Below are 16,699 nucleotides of genomic sequence, written 5' to 3' on the forward strand. Positions count from 1 at the left end.
GAAGCCATTTCTTAAATATGAATCTGACCTGATTTCTTAAATCAGATGCATTTTTTTTTCCATCTCCAACTCTTTTGAAGCGGTTCAGTTGGATATGTAATATGAATCTTATCAATGCGCTTCCCTGTTCTTCGTCTTCCAACACCATGGGGTTTGTTGAACCGAGGAGCGGACCAAAGACTCATCGGAGGTACGTTAGACTCGGACGATTCGATTCGGTTGAAGAACAAACCGAGACGTTATCAAATAATTTCTGAAGAAAGGGCGGGCATTCTAGGTAATGAAGCACCTATAAAATCCACTGTCAATGTCGGCCTGCATTTGCGCGAACTAGGTGCTCGCCAGAGCATTTTTTTAATAATTTCCCGCAAATTTTCCCGTAGTTCGTTCTAATTCCTGAAATATCCAGGTAATTTTCCGTTCCCGCCTCGCGATTCCGACGGCCTGGATCCCTGCTTCGCGAACTCGTCGGGCTCTTTGCGCCGCCCAAGAAGAACCCGTAACTCCGATTTCTCGAATTCGAGGCGTTGTTTCTCTGATTTTTCAGACCTCAAGGCACCGTGTCCTCCTGTTGTTCCTCTCGGTCGGCGCCCTAAGTTGGATGTGAATCGCGTTTTCGAATTTGGGTTTTCTTGAAAACTTGGCAGGGGTTCGGGTTTCCTCTGGAATTTCGGTTTTGGAATGATTTCGGGTGGCCGCTTCGTCGTCTGATCTGAGGGATCTTTCGCCAATGGCTCGTCGAGACCAAGCACCGAATATGGACTTGTTCGACTTGTACTTCCGGAGGGCGGATTTGGATCAGGACGGTAGGATCAGTGGCAATGAGGCAGTTGCGTTTTTTCAAGGATCGAATCTGCCAAAACACATTCTTGCGCAGGTAGGTTTCCGAAGAAATTTGAATCTGTCTGGTCTTGCTCGAGCTCAGTATCTCTCTCTCTCTCTCTCTCGCTCCCACTCTCTCTTATGAACTAAATTTTGATCTCTAATGTAGCGGCTGGAAAATTGAGTTTCACTCTTTGATGTTAAGGTTGGATCCGATTCGAGATGCGGCATTATGTTAATTGATATCTTAGATTCTTTTTTTGGAGTCACGAGCGCTTCCATTGGTGAGGTTTGGATCAAGGAAGAATTATCTCGTGGCGGTAGCTATTCTAGTAGGGATTTCTTTGTTAATATGACCTGATGTTCAGCCTTCAATATTTCAATTCTTGACATTGCCAAATTGAGCTCAGGGACTGTCCTCGCCTTCAGTAGGCTCTAATTTGGGTGAACTCAATGTGTCGAGAACAGTGGTTTGCAAGATGTGGAGTTCCGGTGATTGGAGTACGGGGTTATCACTAGACTTGTGGATATTGTGAAAATAATTGGCGCCTTCTACGTCCTTGGTTGATTATACGTGTGCTTTTCATGCTTAACTGTGGTCCATACCCGAAATGACTGGGTGAGATGCATATGAATTCTTAAATTAGGTGGTACTCTGCTGTTCCCATGGTTGAGGAATGGACCTTGGGTTGCAACTTACCTTTAACTAGATGGAGAAGCATCCAAGGGGCATATCTTCAGGATCTTAACAATGCAGCAAATTATTTAAAAGTATATAATTGGAGCGTGCTTAGTTATTTTAAAATGATATACGTGATATACTATTTAAAATATATGTTTCATGTCTTGCACTGATAGTGTTGGCAAGTCTTATTACACATTATATTTCCTTTTTAGTCGATATATTTGTTTATTTGTTTTTTCTATTTTTCATATTCACTCTGCAGTTGATCCTTATTATTCAGGATATGTAGCTTGCTACCTAAATCTGATTTCCTGATGCTTCTTGTTCTGCTAATGGCTGTTAAACTATGTGGTTAAGCTTCAGAGGAAGTTGCTTTAGAGCTATCTCATGGTTTACTATAGTCTATTGTAGGTGATTGCTTGTTTATAGTTGTCATCACCGAAATTCAATAATTAATGTTGCTGAGGTTTATAAAAGGCAATAAGGGTGACAAAATTTATGCTTTTTCTATGATTTATGTTTAGCTTTGTGGGTATAAGTACTGATTTTTTGTCTATATGTTTCTGGCTTTCTGCTTTTAATACATTTGGATCAAATATCCATTTGATCTCCTGCTAATTTCTGAAGCCCTTCTGGTCTAAGTTGCTATTGCATTTTCTTATTACTCCTTGTTTTTTCTTTCTTTCTTTTTTTTTTTTGGTATTTGATTGAAAGCTTAGATTATTATGAAATTTCTATAGTGATTTTGTGCAACTTTAATGTGGACATATAGAAATTTTCCAAAAATTAGATTCAGGTCTTCTATATAAGCAATATTACTTTTCTTGACAATACTCTCTCTCTCTCTCTCTCCATCTCTGTTGATGCTTACACACATAAAGAGAAAGTACATACACCATAATTGTCAATTGTCATGACTTATGTATTTGCAAATGTAAATATCTGATATACAAACACATTTTGGTTCATGCTTTTTGTCAAGCGTGCCAAACCATACACTTGGGATGATGGACCTGGGCTTTAACATTCAAGAAAATATGTTATGAGGGATGGGTTGTAACGCATTGAATGTGGAGTTTGGCAAAATAATAAGATATTGGGTATTTGGATTGCCATCTAGACCTTGATCTCATGCTACCTATTGTATTGCGTTTTATAACTTTTTGAAAGTACGGATCAAAGTGTCTAAGGGGCAGGTTGGGATCTGTTATACTGCATACAATTTGAGGGGCAAGGTAGGAGTAGGATGTGTATTTAATTGGTCCAAGTGCATTTCAGTAATTTCATGTTAGAAGAACTTTGTGTATGACATCTATTTAGGTAGAATGGCAAGATGTAAATACCGTACTAGTTATTTAAGTACTACTCGAAATGCAATGCTGATTCATTTTGGACAGATCCATCTCTTATCTCTGATGCTTTGCTCCCTTTTTCTTAGCACCGGACGGTTGGAGGAGCAACCAATTAGTTGGATAAAACATTGCGATCATATTTAGATTTCTTGCCTTTTTTTTCACTTCTACTGCAGGACCAAATAGAATCAATTGCTCATGACAAACTTTTGATTCTGAATAACATTCAGAAGTTCAAGAGGAAAAAAGACTGCATTGTTTTATTTCAAATGCAAATATCATGTCATTCTTGTTGCTTTATTTCATTTAGATGTAATATTATGACATGAAATCATCTGTATCAATTTTCTGAACTACATCCTGCTTAGTCTATTTACTGGTGTTCTCCAGATATGGATGCATGCAGATCAGAACCGGACAGGTTTCTTAGGTCGTTTGGAGTTCTATAATGCTTTGAAGCTTGTGACGGTGGCACAAAGTGGGAGGGAATTAACTCCAGACATAGTTAAGGCAGCTTTGGTTGGTCCTGCTTCGGCTAAAATTCCCCCACCACAGATAAGTACTGGGCCTGCACCTGTGCCTCAGGTGAATGCTGTTGCACCATCTTCGGTGCAAATGAATGTTGTTCGAACACCTGGATTTCAGATGAACACTGTCGCACAGACTATGCCTCAGATAAATCCTGGAGCACTACCTGTGTCTCACAATCCTGGCATCCGTGGACCACAACCACCAAACAATTTGAGCCAACAATTTGCTCCATCCTTTGACAATCAATTTATGAGACCTCCAGGTGCACAAATTTCTTCTATTCCAGCTCAAGGGATTAAGCAAAATGTTCCTCCAGGTAGTATGGCAGGATCACACATTACAAGCTCAAATATATCAGCTGATTGGGTTGGAAATCGGACAATCAATTCAACAGCAGGTGCCACTTCACAGGTTCTTAGTAGAGGAGCTGTAGTCTCAAGTGCACCCCTGGATGCCTTATCTGCAGTTACGCCATCAATCCCTCCACAAGCATCTCAAGATATGGCATTGTCTGTAGTTCAGCCCATGACCAAGGATTCTAAGAGTATTCATTCTGGAAAAACTTTGTCGTTGGATTCAATATTTGGAGGTGATGTGTTTTCTGCCACTCCATCTCAACCTAAGCTGGACATTGTTCCATCCCCTACACTTACTGCGTCAAATGTTTCAAATTCATCTGCACTTGTCCCAGTCACTTCTTCTGGGTTTCAAACTTCAGGAAAACAGGGCCCTGACATGATTCAGAGCTCTTTGACAAATGCACCAGCTGGTGGCCAGCTGCAGCAAGATTTATCTTTAGTTAAGCAGAACCAGATTGATTCTCAACAGACTGCTCCAGTCTTACGTGGACCTGGAATTTCAGTTGGTGTTTCTGGTCCTGTATCAAATCTGGTTCAGACTCCTTGGCCAAAAATAACCCAATCAGACATTCAGAGGTACAATGCCATCTTTGTTGAGGTAGACACAGATCGTGATGGGAAAATTACTGGTGAGCAGGCTCGGAATCTGTTCCTCAGTTGGAGGTTGCCTAGAGGTAGTGAAGATTCTTACCATCAGCATTTTCTTTTTTATTTTTTATGTTTTGTAAATACTTGGTCAGAAAATATGATTGTAAGAGTATATTCAATTTCACATAGAAAGTAGACAAAGTGCCATGATGATATATCGACTATTTCTTCAAGTCAAAGTAGAATAGCTGATATTACGTACTTAAGCTGTAACTTCCACGAGGTGGGATCTATGTGGCTTTTACCAAGATTTTCAGCAAAGAGATGGCTCTGCCTCGTTTGCATATGTTTGATAAATGATCATGCCTATATTTTTTTTTTTTGGCTCAGGGATTCCTTGTTTTTTTTCATACATCAAGATGTCCTTGTAATGCTTATTCTACACTTGTTTACTGTCATGCTCTTCCAGAGGTTTTGAAGCAGGTCTGGGACTTATCTGATCAGGATAATGACAGCATGCTTTCACTGAAAGAATTTTGTACTGCACTGTACTTGATGGAAAGATACAGGGAAGGCCGACCTCTCCCAGCAGTACTTCCAGATAGTATGAAGTTTGACGAAGCATTCTTGCCTGCTGTGAGTCAACATGCTGGGACTTTTGGTGGTGCAGCCTGGCGGCCAACACATGGTGTGCTTTATGATTATTGCTTATTTCTTTTTAGAGTAAATTAAAAGGTTATATGTAGATGTATTGTCTTTGTTTGGAGTTTTACTATTTCTACAACTACATTTTTCATGTCTCTTTTGTCATCTTGTTTGTGTTCTCCTTCTTACTACTTTGTTCACCAATCTGAAGATTAATACTCCATTGCAGGCATCCCTCGGCAAATGGCTTCTGGAACACATCCTGTTGCTCCTGCAGCTGTCCCAAAAGCAACAGGGCAGTATCAGATGCCTCCTTCAAGTGATGGAGCTAATGCAACACAACCTTTACAGCAGAAATCCAAAGTTCCAGTGTTAGAGAAACACCTTGTGAACCAACTCAGCCAGGAAGAACAAACTTCATTAAACTCCAAATGCAAAGAAGCTACGGAGTCTGAGAAAAAGGTCCAATTTATCCTTCTGGTTGCTTGGTTTCATGGTTGCCTTTTCATCTATTTCTCATAGGGTCTGTTAACTAAATAACATAGTGTTCCTACTCTGTGCATTCCATTATGGACTTCAGAGTCAGTGCTTTTCGAAGTGAGTTTTTTAGTAGCTTATCTTGGTTAAAATTTCTCAGGTTGACAGGTATCTGATATGTTTTGATTCCCTATAGTTGTTAGAAGAAGTTTCAAGAAAAGTGGGACAAAGATGCTTGTTAGTTTAGGGAGTGGAGGAAAAAAAAGAAGGAAAAATCACTGACAGACCATTGCACAAATCAATGAAAACCATGTATTGTGGACCCATTTCTTGCCCCAATCAAATGGTTGATGTTTTTGTGGGACAACGGAAAATAGTGCAGATCCAGTGCATGTTTTTTGGCAGCATCAACTCTAGAAAAGGACACTGATTTCATGTGGGAAGAAAGGTTAGGGTTCAGAAGATAGTTAGGTTCTTACATAAACAGAGTAACATTTGCTGAAGAACCTTTGAGGTAGTTAGTCACTGTTAAGATGGAATCTACTGAAAAAACAACAGTAAGGGCTACTCAAAATCACAACAGGTGGAAATCTGCAAGGGCCATCTTTACTGAATTCCATATTTGATGAACTATCAAAAATATTTTTCTGATGTAGCTGTGGACGTTCATTCTCAGTCGCACAAATTGGAATAATTTACCTTGCAAAGTCCATCTTTATTGAATTCTGTTTTTGACTAAGAATCAAAATCACTTTCTGAATTAGCTGGTGATTTTTTTTTTCACACATTGAAACGATTTTTACCCTGAGTAACTCCATCTTGAGCATCCAATGGATCACTGCTAACTTTCATATGTAGGTGGGAGGATCTAATCCTGAGTCTAAACTTTATGGGTTGAATCAGCAAAACTACCAATTTGTTGAATCTGCGAATTCACCAATTCAGCCACATTGGTTGTGAAGTTGGCAAAAAATACTTAAAGAATCTTTTTTAAAAAGATACATGAAGAAAATGTAAAATCATGGTCAAAAAAAACGCATTGTTTGGAAAAAAAACGCGTTAAAATACAAAAAAAAAGTTAGTAAATTTTTTTAAAACGCCAAAACAAAAAAAGAGAGAAAAAATGTGCTTTTTCATGTTCTTTTTATGTTTTTTCCCTTTCTTATTTTAGGCACTTTTTCACGTTTTTTAATGCCAAACTGCTTTTTCCATTTTCCATTTATTGCTTATCTACTTATTTTTTGATGTTGCCTTACTAGTTTCTCATTTATCTTGTTTTTCCCTAATTTTCAAAACTTTGTTAAATTTTTTAAAAATTTACCATATTTTAAGCTCGCTGTATTATACCCGAGAAGAACCTAGCTGTTTAAAACACAAAAACGATATTTATAACTATGTGTAAAAGTAAGTAACAATAGGAAAATTCTTAAGATGTTTAAAAATAGTTAAGCATAACACTTGGCACCCTTAATTTAGCAACTGAATGGATTGGTTTGGTGTTGATTGGATTTGAATTGGCCAATCCATTGAATTGGAGTTTCTTTTGCTTCCATGTTAAATACATTCATCATTTGGGATGCTATGCAAAAGAAGCTTTGGAAGATCTTTTTGAATGACTTTTTTATTATAATATTACTAGTTCTGGATCTAGAAGATGGGTGAGCTTTTCCTGTCGTTATGTCAATTATTTTGTGGTCCCTTCGAGGGAGTAGTATTTGCTGTCCTTTACTGATATGACAGGATATTAACTTTTAGGGGCATGTTTAGCCAGAACAAGGGTGTGGAGCCTTTCTGGTTTCAAGGATTTGACCTGCAACTAAGCATTTAGATATTATTTTACATGTTGAAGTACAATTAACACCAGAATGCAAGATCAGACTGTAGGCATGGCTTTCTCTTGTAGGTGATGACACCTTTAGCTATCCGCCTTTGGTCTTGTCAACATCCCCTGTAGTGGGAAGGGATTTTTCCCTGACAACTATCTTTTACCATGTTTGACAGAACTGGAACCTTTATTTTCGTTGTGCTTTTGTTTCAAATAGCTAGGAGAACTATACTGTCTAATTTTCTATTTAAACATTATTGGATAGTTATCAGAAATAACTGATTGAGAAATTTTAACCCCAAAACTGTAATACTTTTTATTTTGCTATCTATAGATTTGGGTATTTTTGGGCAAACTTCAAAGTTGATCTCTTTTCCAGCTAATTGCTGCATCTTTCCAAGTTCTTCATTTACATCATGTTTTTGAATTTCTAGTGTTATCATTGAAGTAGCTTTTTGAACTGTAGGTTGAAGAACTAGAGAAGGAGATACTTGAATCTAAGGAAAAGATAGAGTTCTATCGGGCCAAAATGCAAGAGCTGGTCAGTTGTTCTTTTATGCTAATGGTTTGTCTGTTTACATGGTACTATGCTGTTATAAGAGATTTTTTCTTCCGACCGATGGTAAATCTTCATTCACTCGTGCAAAATTTTTCATGCCTTATAAGTTTTTATACTGAAGGTTGTAGTTCCAGATTATATGCATTCTTTGGTCTGGAAAGTCGCTAGCTTTTCTTTTTGATAGTATGACATCTTCTTGTAAAAGGCTACACCATAGTCAAGATACTTCCTGTATTTTGAGAGTACTGGACCTATATCATGTCTTTCTGCAGCCGTGAGCAATGCAATTTCCGGAAACTTGGGCACAGAGACAACTATGCATATCTGAATAATGATGGGGAGAATGGTGCTGCACACCTCTTTACAAGCGATTGAATTGAATAGAATCCAACAGCCTAAAATGGGAAGGAGCATTTATGTTTCACTATGAAATGAGTATTCCAAGAGGGTTGCATTTCCAGAAAAAGAGATTATTGACATGATTGCTAACTAAAAAGAATGCATGAATCTTTCTGTCTCTGTCTCTGTCTGTCTCTCTCTCTCTTGGACGACCATCACTTGCATAGTATTTTAAATTCAATAAGCCTTAAAAGAGATTCAAGCTTCAGAAAAATGTCAATGAACTAACTTAGTGCTGCATGAGGTTTTCCCTGTCCCTTTTTTTTCTTAATCCTCAAAACCCTATCTGTATGTCTCTCTTTCGACATGTCGTAAAGAAATAAGTAAATTTTAAAAGGCTATGAAAAAGGTAAAATTGGACCCAGTTAAAGTTGGGCGAGTCCAAAACTGGGAAGAAACAGATAAATGCATTTGGCTGCAGATGGCATTTGGCTGCAGATGGGATGGCTTTGACTGTGTCCTGCTGTGTTAACATGCATGCAGCTGCCTTTTGGGCATGTCCACTTGTCCATTTGGCATTCTCTTCAGTTTAGTTTAGAATTATTTTGCTTGTACTTTTAGGTTTTCCTTAAAATCCGATTTTGACCACATGTCCTTGTCCACAAATCGCTGATTCGCATCCATTATTTCTACGTACCATGTTCCACGTAGGCCCCTTGGTCTTCACTGGGGTTCAAGGAATCCTAGGGTCTGAACTCATCAGCTTTTCTTTTCTTCTGGTTTATTACAGGTTTTGTACAAGAGCAGATGTGATAGTCGTCTGAATGAGATCATTGAAAGAGCTTCTGCTGATAAGCGTGAGGTAGGAGTTCTCTTTATGATTTATGTGCTTGATATGGAATCAGAATGCTTTCAGAAACTGATGGACAGTCTGATTTCTCTCTTATGGCTCAATTATTATCATTGAATGATGAGGGGAAGAGTTAGACTGGCCCAGAAAAAGAAAAGATCTTGCAAAATTTTGGTTTTGATCACGCCACAATTTCATAAGGTTTCAATGTTGCACATTATTACTGTTTCTCTGTGAAATTGAAAATCACTTTAAAAGATAGCCATCAAGAAAGCAGAAAAGTGGAAAGGATAAGCCCATGACCATGAAGGTCTACATAGAACCAGAAGTGCCTCCCAAATGATCCAAGCAACAATGCAATTGTAAGGTCAAAGAACAAGCTGAAGATTGGATTTGATGAGACAGAAGGTGAAGGAAAAGGGGAGAGTCTCTCAGCACATGATCTTGCAAATCCTCCATCATGCGAAAAGGATTATGATGTCTAGGCAAGATGCCACTGGAGGAAGGTTTGACAAAGAAGGTAAAAAAAGGTGGAGGCAGCACAGGCCATGGATGCTGGTAGTAGCGGCACTGTCTGGAGCATTTACAGGAGGATATGTATCAAAGGATGAGACTCAGGTTTTTGCAGAGTCAAACAAATAATGCATCAATTAGCTAGTCGAACGCGTCAGTGTTGAAGGTACATCAAAGGTACTCAAGTGTGTGGAGTCACATCATCATTTTAATCATGAAAGGAGGAAGAAGAAGAAGAAGAAGAAGAAGAAAAAAGAAATAAATAAATATGCGGTTTTCAAGTTAACTCATACTCTGCAAGAGATACCTATCTCTCTTCGCATTTTCCCTTTCTTTAAGAATGAGGAAACTGTTGGCAAACAATTTTTCTTTTTCTTGTTGACAAGAATCAATAGGGTGGTATTATGGAGCTAACATGCTTCTACACATTCTAATTTCAGGTTGAGTCATTAGCAAAGAAATATGAAGAAAAGTACAAGCATACTGGCGATGTGGCTTCTAAATTGACTGTAGAGGAGGCTACATTTCGTGAAATCCAGGTGTGTTTTCTCCTGTTTAACTAAAAAATCTTGGTTTCAGAATCGTTTTCTTTTTTATCATTGTGGGTGCCTTATGATATTTTTGGACATTGTGTACTGCTTGTGTGCTTTTCTTGATGATTTCTTTTTAGTACAGCCTTCAGTAATATCAACCCCATAACTGGCATGCACATGTTAATCTGTTTTTGAACTGCATGCTAAAGTATTTCTAATCTGCTTGTAGGAAAAGAAATTGGAAATATACCGTGCTATTGTTAAGATGGAGCAAGGTGGAACTGCTGATGGTGTGCTTCAGGTAGATTTTTATGATGGTGTTAATCTTTGAAAGTATCTTCTGCTGACCTGATATTGACTTCGGATGCTGTTTTTCCCAGGCACGTGCAGATAAAATACAGTCAGACTTGGAGGAGCTAGTCAGATCCTTGAAAGAACGATGCAAGCGCTATGGATTGCGAGTTAAACCAATGGTCATAATGGAGCTTCCATCTGGTATATCAGCAATGCTTCCAAATATTTTTCTCATTTCATTAGATTTACTTTATATAGATCTCGGTATTTGGAAGAAACATGTTAAATACCAGGGACCTCTGTGGTGATGATGTTTCTGTAATTAAATTTCTCATGTGCATGAGAACATACTGGTGTCCAGAGAAAATTATTTCTGTCACAAGGATCGGGCAATGTGGAAGTCTGCTTTATAAGTTGTAGTATTGTAGCTTGTCCTGTCCTTCCCAGGCTAAAAAACAAAGAAGCAAATTTTATTCTTGGAATGGTTCTCATTAGAAATTTCCTGTCCTATTCCAGCGGGAAAAGGATGAGGTTTCCCTGAGGAAAGCGTTAGGTCAAATGATGGCGAAAGGAAAGCTGTGGAAACCATTTTTTTCTTTTATAAAATCAGGACTTTTTGCAACTTTGTTATATCAAGTGCTTCTTATTGGGAAGCTCTTAATTTTGTCAAGACTGAAAATGATGAGGCTTTAAAAAGCATAGGTAAGATGGAACAAAAGAAACATTTGGAAACCACATTTCTTTTAGTTGATCAAATCTGAGATTTTCCTACCATCTAAAACATTTATCCTTTCTTTTTTTTTGAATTTTAACATACTTTACTATGTCAGTTTCCAAGGACGGCTCTGCAAATCAAAAGCAATATGAGAATCAGAACCTGTCCTGCAAACTTTAGAAAATTCAACAAGCAGAATATGCGATGTTCAACATGAGATCTTTTGGGGGACAATGCTGAATAGTATTAAATAGTAATAACTTGACACAAATAAGTAAAATTTTTGACAAATGAAGACTCAAAATGAGAATCCAAGGCAAATTTAATGTAGAGTAGGACAGGAATCAGAACCCCATGTCTGGAAATGTTAGGACCATATGTTCCGAACAGTAAAATTGCTTCTTTGAACCCTGATCCAACAGCAGGGATTCTGCCAATTACCTGCAAAAGCTGGAAGAAGAAGTAGAAGGAGAGAGATAGAAAGCAAGAAGTAGGGAGAGAAGAGGGAGAAGAAGAAGCCCCGATTTTGTTCGGTCGTCTCTCTTTCTCATACAACACTCTTCCTTATATCTAGGAGGGTGTACAACCCTTATTCCCTTTCTTAAATTCTAACAGTAAACTTTTGTTTACAGCTGTGATCATCATAGGAAGTTAAGCTCATGTCAGGGAGTAAAGATTCTGATAGATAAACAGAAATCAGCATTTCTACACACTCCAAGTGATAGTTTCATTGGTTCACTTTTTACTTTCATATGGACCTAACTCAGATGTGTTGTTCATTTGAAGGTTGGCAACCTGGCATTCAAGAGGATGCTGCAGAATGGGATGATGACTGGGATAAATTTGAAGATGAAGGTACGTTGGCCAAAAGTACAGATGTTTGAATTTGTTAAGAAAAATTTTCAGCCACTGTTGGTATTATTCATAATTTCTGTCCTTGAACAATTATTAGTCTTCATGTTTGTTCAACCTAATTGGTTGGATATATATTCAGATTTGGACTGGCTGAATCCTTCTATTTTCATTTCTTATAATCTATGTCACATAGGTGCGGGGTGCAAGTGCCGGAGTGGCACATCCCAAAAAGATTTGGTGCGGCGAGAATATTTTATTATTATTATTAATTTATTATCATTATTATTATATATATAGCAAATTTGTCTATAAACAACAAAATTATCGAATAAGAAATTTGAAATTGCAAATCAACAATTCAACCAGTCTTTAAGTTATTAATGTATAGAACCTAATATATACAACCATATTAGAAGTTTAGAACAGCATATATTATATATAGTAAATAGTAAATACTGTAACTTAATAACATAAGATACTGACATATATACAAAAGCAGAAATCGAAATTAACATTTGGAAAGTAGAATACGGTTGATATAATACAAGTAACAAAACTTATATATTAATATATTATAACCAATAGCGTATAATGTGTACCACGATATGAAACAGCAGTAAAAGTGTACAACAAAATGTTAAAACGGCAAGTTACAACACAACTGTATATCGTATACTATGAAAACAGCAATAAAACAATAACATATTTCAGACAACAATTATAAAATCCTAAAAAAAGGGTACATCACAAATAAGAACTGAAAAACACACAGCAAATATAAAAGAAAAAATAGGGTTGCAGCGAGAGAACAATTATTCATCAGTCATCACACATTTAAAAAAAACTGAAAAAAAAACTGGACAACAGTGAAAAAATGAACATAAAAGGTTGATAGTTGATACTTGATAGGATAATAAAACTCAACAGAGAACGTGAGAGGATTGGATGTTGGAGGACTGGAAGACAGCCCTCCGTCTCAGGTCGCTGCCGCCCCGGTCACCGAAGGACTGAAAACTAATAAAAGAAAAGCACTGGCTGTTAGAGGACTGAATGTTCATTGCCTTGTGCTAGAGAAGCGCTGAAGGTGGCTGCTGGAAGACAGTTTGCTGGTCTCAGGTCGCCATCGTCGGAAAATCATCGTCTATCAAGTCTCTCCACACACACGGAAGGCCGAACTCCAAAGGGATCGGGCAGTCAACGGACTTCAATCGAAGCCCTAACCCCTTTTCATTTACTTATAATGAAATAATTAAAAAACAAAAAAGGACACATATAGACTTGACACGGGTTGACTGCACCCGACTCGAGTCAAATGCGAGTTGGGTGCGTGTCAAAAATGGACAGAAATGGTACCGCACCTGACTCTTCTTGACCAATTGCAGGTGCGAGTCGAAGCCGCACCAGCACCTTAGTCGTGTCAATGTGGGTGCGGCCGCAAAAATAAAGCGTTCGTGTGACTTAGCATATAATTAGCTTCTGTTGGAAGTGAAGATGCTGGTAGCCTGGTACTATTTATCATCTGTTTTTGGATAAGAGCTCCTAGGAGAAAGAAAAAAAAATCTCAGTTTACTGGACAGGTTCCGATGTTAAGTGAGAAAATGAACTACTCTGCCCGTGGGGCATAAATTTGTGTCTGAAATGTCTATGGGCTTTCATATCTACCAAAATTCTTGCGTTGTGAAATCTTCTATATAGATTGTCAGGCCATCTATGTTGGATGTGAAATCTTGTGTATGGGTGGTAACTGGTAAAGTTTTAATTGTGTTCATGAATTCATGTTTGCACATATGTGTATGTCTACCATCTTGTTTCAGTTCAGGGACAGTGTGAACTGATTTAGTGGTGAAATTTGTTGTTGTTTGGGGTACCAATAATGTTCATGCATGTGCATATCTGTGTGACGCGATGGTATTAGAAATATTGTTTTGTCCATTTGGGGGGTTATGGTACAAATACTGCCCCAAACAGCCCTTGAGTGCGGGAGAAAGGGAAACAGAATCTCACTATTTTTTCCTCAAGCTGAGACCAGGCCTGCAAATGCCTAGAACCAAGCTTTACTAGCCAGGCATAATTTAGCTGGGTTTGGATACAGCCTTGCGTTCACATTTGCAGTATGAAGAATTTGATATTCTTTGTTCTTCAGGCTTCACGATTGCACAAGAACTTACAGTTGAAGAAGCAATAGCAGCAACCAGTGCAAAACCGACAGGCAAGGAGGAATTCTCTGCCATGTCAATCTCAAATTTTGATAGTCCAGTGGAAAAACTTTCTGCTCCAGGTCAACATGTCACTGCAGGTGGATCTGCTTATCCTCAAAGTGAAGATGAATCAACAAAAAGTGGGCCTTTTAGTCCTGCAAAAGGTGGATCAGATAGTCCACCTCAGGAGTTTTCTGCCTCACAGTATGATGAAAGCGTTAGGTTGGATTCTTCTCCCACTATCAAGGACAACCAAAGGTGTGTTGGATCATATTAGGAATTAGTCATTGTGGTTCTTCATTTTATTGTTTTTATGTCTTTTTTTTTTTTATCTTGAAACTGCATGTGCAGATTGCGAAACTGCACTGTGAATTCTGATTTTCAGGCCTAAATTTGTTTCATAAATAGCTGTCATTATTTCATTTAGATTTGTCATGTGCCAACTACCAAGTTGTAGTTTATACTTGGGTGTATTCGTTGGGTTTAGTTTCCCTTCATTTCGGTTGAATTTTGTTTCTAGAAAAAAAACACATGCATACCTCATAGCAGAACCATGTCGTTGAGATTGCTGGATACATGGGCTGATAGGTGGAACTGAAAATGATCATTTTCATATATTGCAGTAATCATCATATTGGTGAATCTACCCGAACTAGTGACATGTTTGGTGACGAATCCTCTTGGGCAGCAGCCTTCAATGATGCAAATGACGATGTTGATTCTGTGTGGGGTTTTAATGCAGTTAGCTCCAAGGTAACTTGTCTATCATATAGCTATGTTGTTTTCTTCTCATTTCTTGTCCTATCGCAACTCACACTAATGATAGTGCATGTGCTCTTCTGCCTCTTTTGGGACTTACCTTTCTCTGGCTTCATTTTGCCTTGTTTGTTGTTGTTATACCAGCAAAAATTCATTGCGTTATGGCAATTTTTTACCTAGCAAGTGGTGTTTCTAAGTATGGTTTGGTTTATCATCCTTGGTGATTAGGGCAACAGCGATGTGGGTCTTGAGAATCTTCTTTATTATTTATTTTTGTTTTGCTAGCATGTGTAAAACTTAGGGTCTCTACTATTGTCCACGTTTTAGTTTTTTTAGTGACTCTCTCTCATATTTATGTTTGTGATCATGGCTTTGTAGGATCCTGATCATGGGCAGTGGAGCAAAGATTCTTTCTTTGGGTCGGATGACATGGGTTTAAACCCCATCAGAACAGGTTCACCTGGTGCAAGCAGTTCATTCGAGAAGAAAGAGAAGAGCCCGTTCTTGTTTGGAGATTCGGTACCTGTTTCACCATCTTTTAATTCAAATTCACCTACATACAGCATAAGTTCTGAAGATCACCAATTTGGGAGCACCTTCACAAAATTCGATTCTTTTAGCATGCAAGACAGCACTTCTCCTAGACATAACGCTACCTTTGCTCGGTTTGACTCCATTCGAAGTACTAGTGATTTTGACCACAGCCATGGTTTTTCATCCTTTGATGACACGGATCTTTTTGGAACAACGGGGCCATTTAAATCGGATAATAGTACTCCAAGGAAGAGATCAGATAATTGGAATGCATTCTAGAAGATTCGTTGTAATGTGTTTTTTTTTTTTTTTTTTTTTTGTATTTCTTTTTCCCCCTCTACTGGAACTTTGCTCCGGTTGATGTAATCTACATGGATGAAATGCTTGTGTCTGATATCTTTTTTTTTTCCCTCCTTTAATTCTTATGAAAAATCTTTTTCTTTTTCTGGTGGGTCAAATTTTGTGTAAGAATATTGGTCTGTAATTTTTACCTTCGGCATTCAGTTTGAAGATCCATATGATTTTATGCCATCCTTACTGTGCTTGTTCTCTGACTAGTTTGGACTTTGGAATTTGTATAATTCAACATTGCAGCACTGCCGGAATCTGCTTAATTAGTATTTATATACAGATTCATATATTATCATCTTTTTGTTTTGCCTACTACTTCCTCAAGGCCTGTGTGCTTTTTTTTTTTTTTTCTTTTTTCTTTTTTCTTTTTTTTTGTGTGTGTGTGTGTGTGGATAGGTTTCCTAGTCTGCTGCTGTCTACCTACCATCGTTACCAAGTTAAAGAGTAAAAACTGCAAGTTCAGGTTTCGATTTCATTAGAACGTGAAATCTACCAAGTGGCATCCGACGTTCCTCTGCAAGTACCTTTTTTCTTTCTTTTCTTTCTTCTTTTTTTTAAAAAAAAAAAAAAAAAACCTGAGGCATGAAGCAGATGGTTTTAAGTGAAGGCGCACTAGATATTCCTTTTGATTACGTTGTTCCTCCATGGTGATTTTTCGCATAGAGAAGGCCTTGTTTTAGACCTGCCTGAACCAAGCAGTGTCGCAATTATGGAACGAGCTGGTTGCTTAACAGAGAGAGGCTAATACATTATTGAGGAACGTTGCAAACAATGGTCACCGAACTTTGGTTGCTCCAGCCCGAGCTTGGTCTTTCTGGTCTCCGAAAGACTGTAAACCTAGAAGTAACAGGATTTGGACTCCAATTGCTTACGTTTTAAAAAACATACAATACATTGGTCACAACTACAAGCCAT

At 37.9% G+C, this 16,699-nt stretch overlaps 1 protein-coding gene across 1 annotated transcript; it reads left to right on the forward strand.

The window, feature by feature from the left end:
• The first annotated feature begins 329 nt into the window (after positions 1-329).
• Positions 330-15,964, forward strand: LOC116260291 (actin cytoskeleton-regulatory complex protein PAN1). The gene is made up of 13 exons (XM_031638506.2): positions 330-877; positions 3,250-4,423; positions 4,807-5,025; positions 5,212-5,444; positions 7,751-7,825; positions 8,973-9,044; positions 9,986-10,084; positions 10,308-10,379; positions 10,459-10,573; positions 11,874-11,942; positions 14,086-14,398; positions 14,764-14,893; positions 15,278-15,964. The coding sequence occupies exons 1-13, from the start codon at positions 731-733 to the stop codon at positions 15,710-15,712; spliced, it is 3,153 nt and encodes a 1,050-aa protein (XP_031494366.1). The 5' UTR covers positions 330-730; the 3' UTR covers positions 15,713-15,964.
• The last annotated feature ends 735 nt before the right edge of the window (positions 15,965-16,699 follow it).

The sequence above is a fragment of the Nymphaea colorata genome, chromosome 9, assembly GCF_008831285.2.
Source record: "Nymphaea colorata isolate Beijing-Zhang1983 chromosome 9, ASM883128v2, whole genome shotgun sequence".
Classification (NCBI taxonomy): domain Eukaryota; kingdom Viridiplantae; phylum Streptophyta; class Magnoliopsida; order Nymphaeales; family Nymphaeaceae; genus Nymphaea; species Nymphaea colorata.

What these genes read in the sequence shown, in the direction of transcription:
- LOC116260291 (XM_031638506.2), top strand. Translation starts at nt 731, where the DNA reads ATGGCTCGTCGAGACCAAGCACCGAATATGGACTTGTTCGACTTGTAC. An exon ending in ACTATCAAGGACAACCAAAG is followed by an intron (nt 14,399 to 14,763) that starts GTGTGTTGGATC and finishes CATATATTGCAG; the next exon opens with TAATCATCATATTGGTGAAT. An exon ending in TTAATGCAGTTAGCTCCAAG is followed by an intron (nt 14,894 to 15,277) that starts GTAACTTGTCTA and finishes ATGGCTTTGTAG; the next exon opens with GATCCTGATCATGGGCAGTG.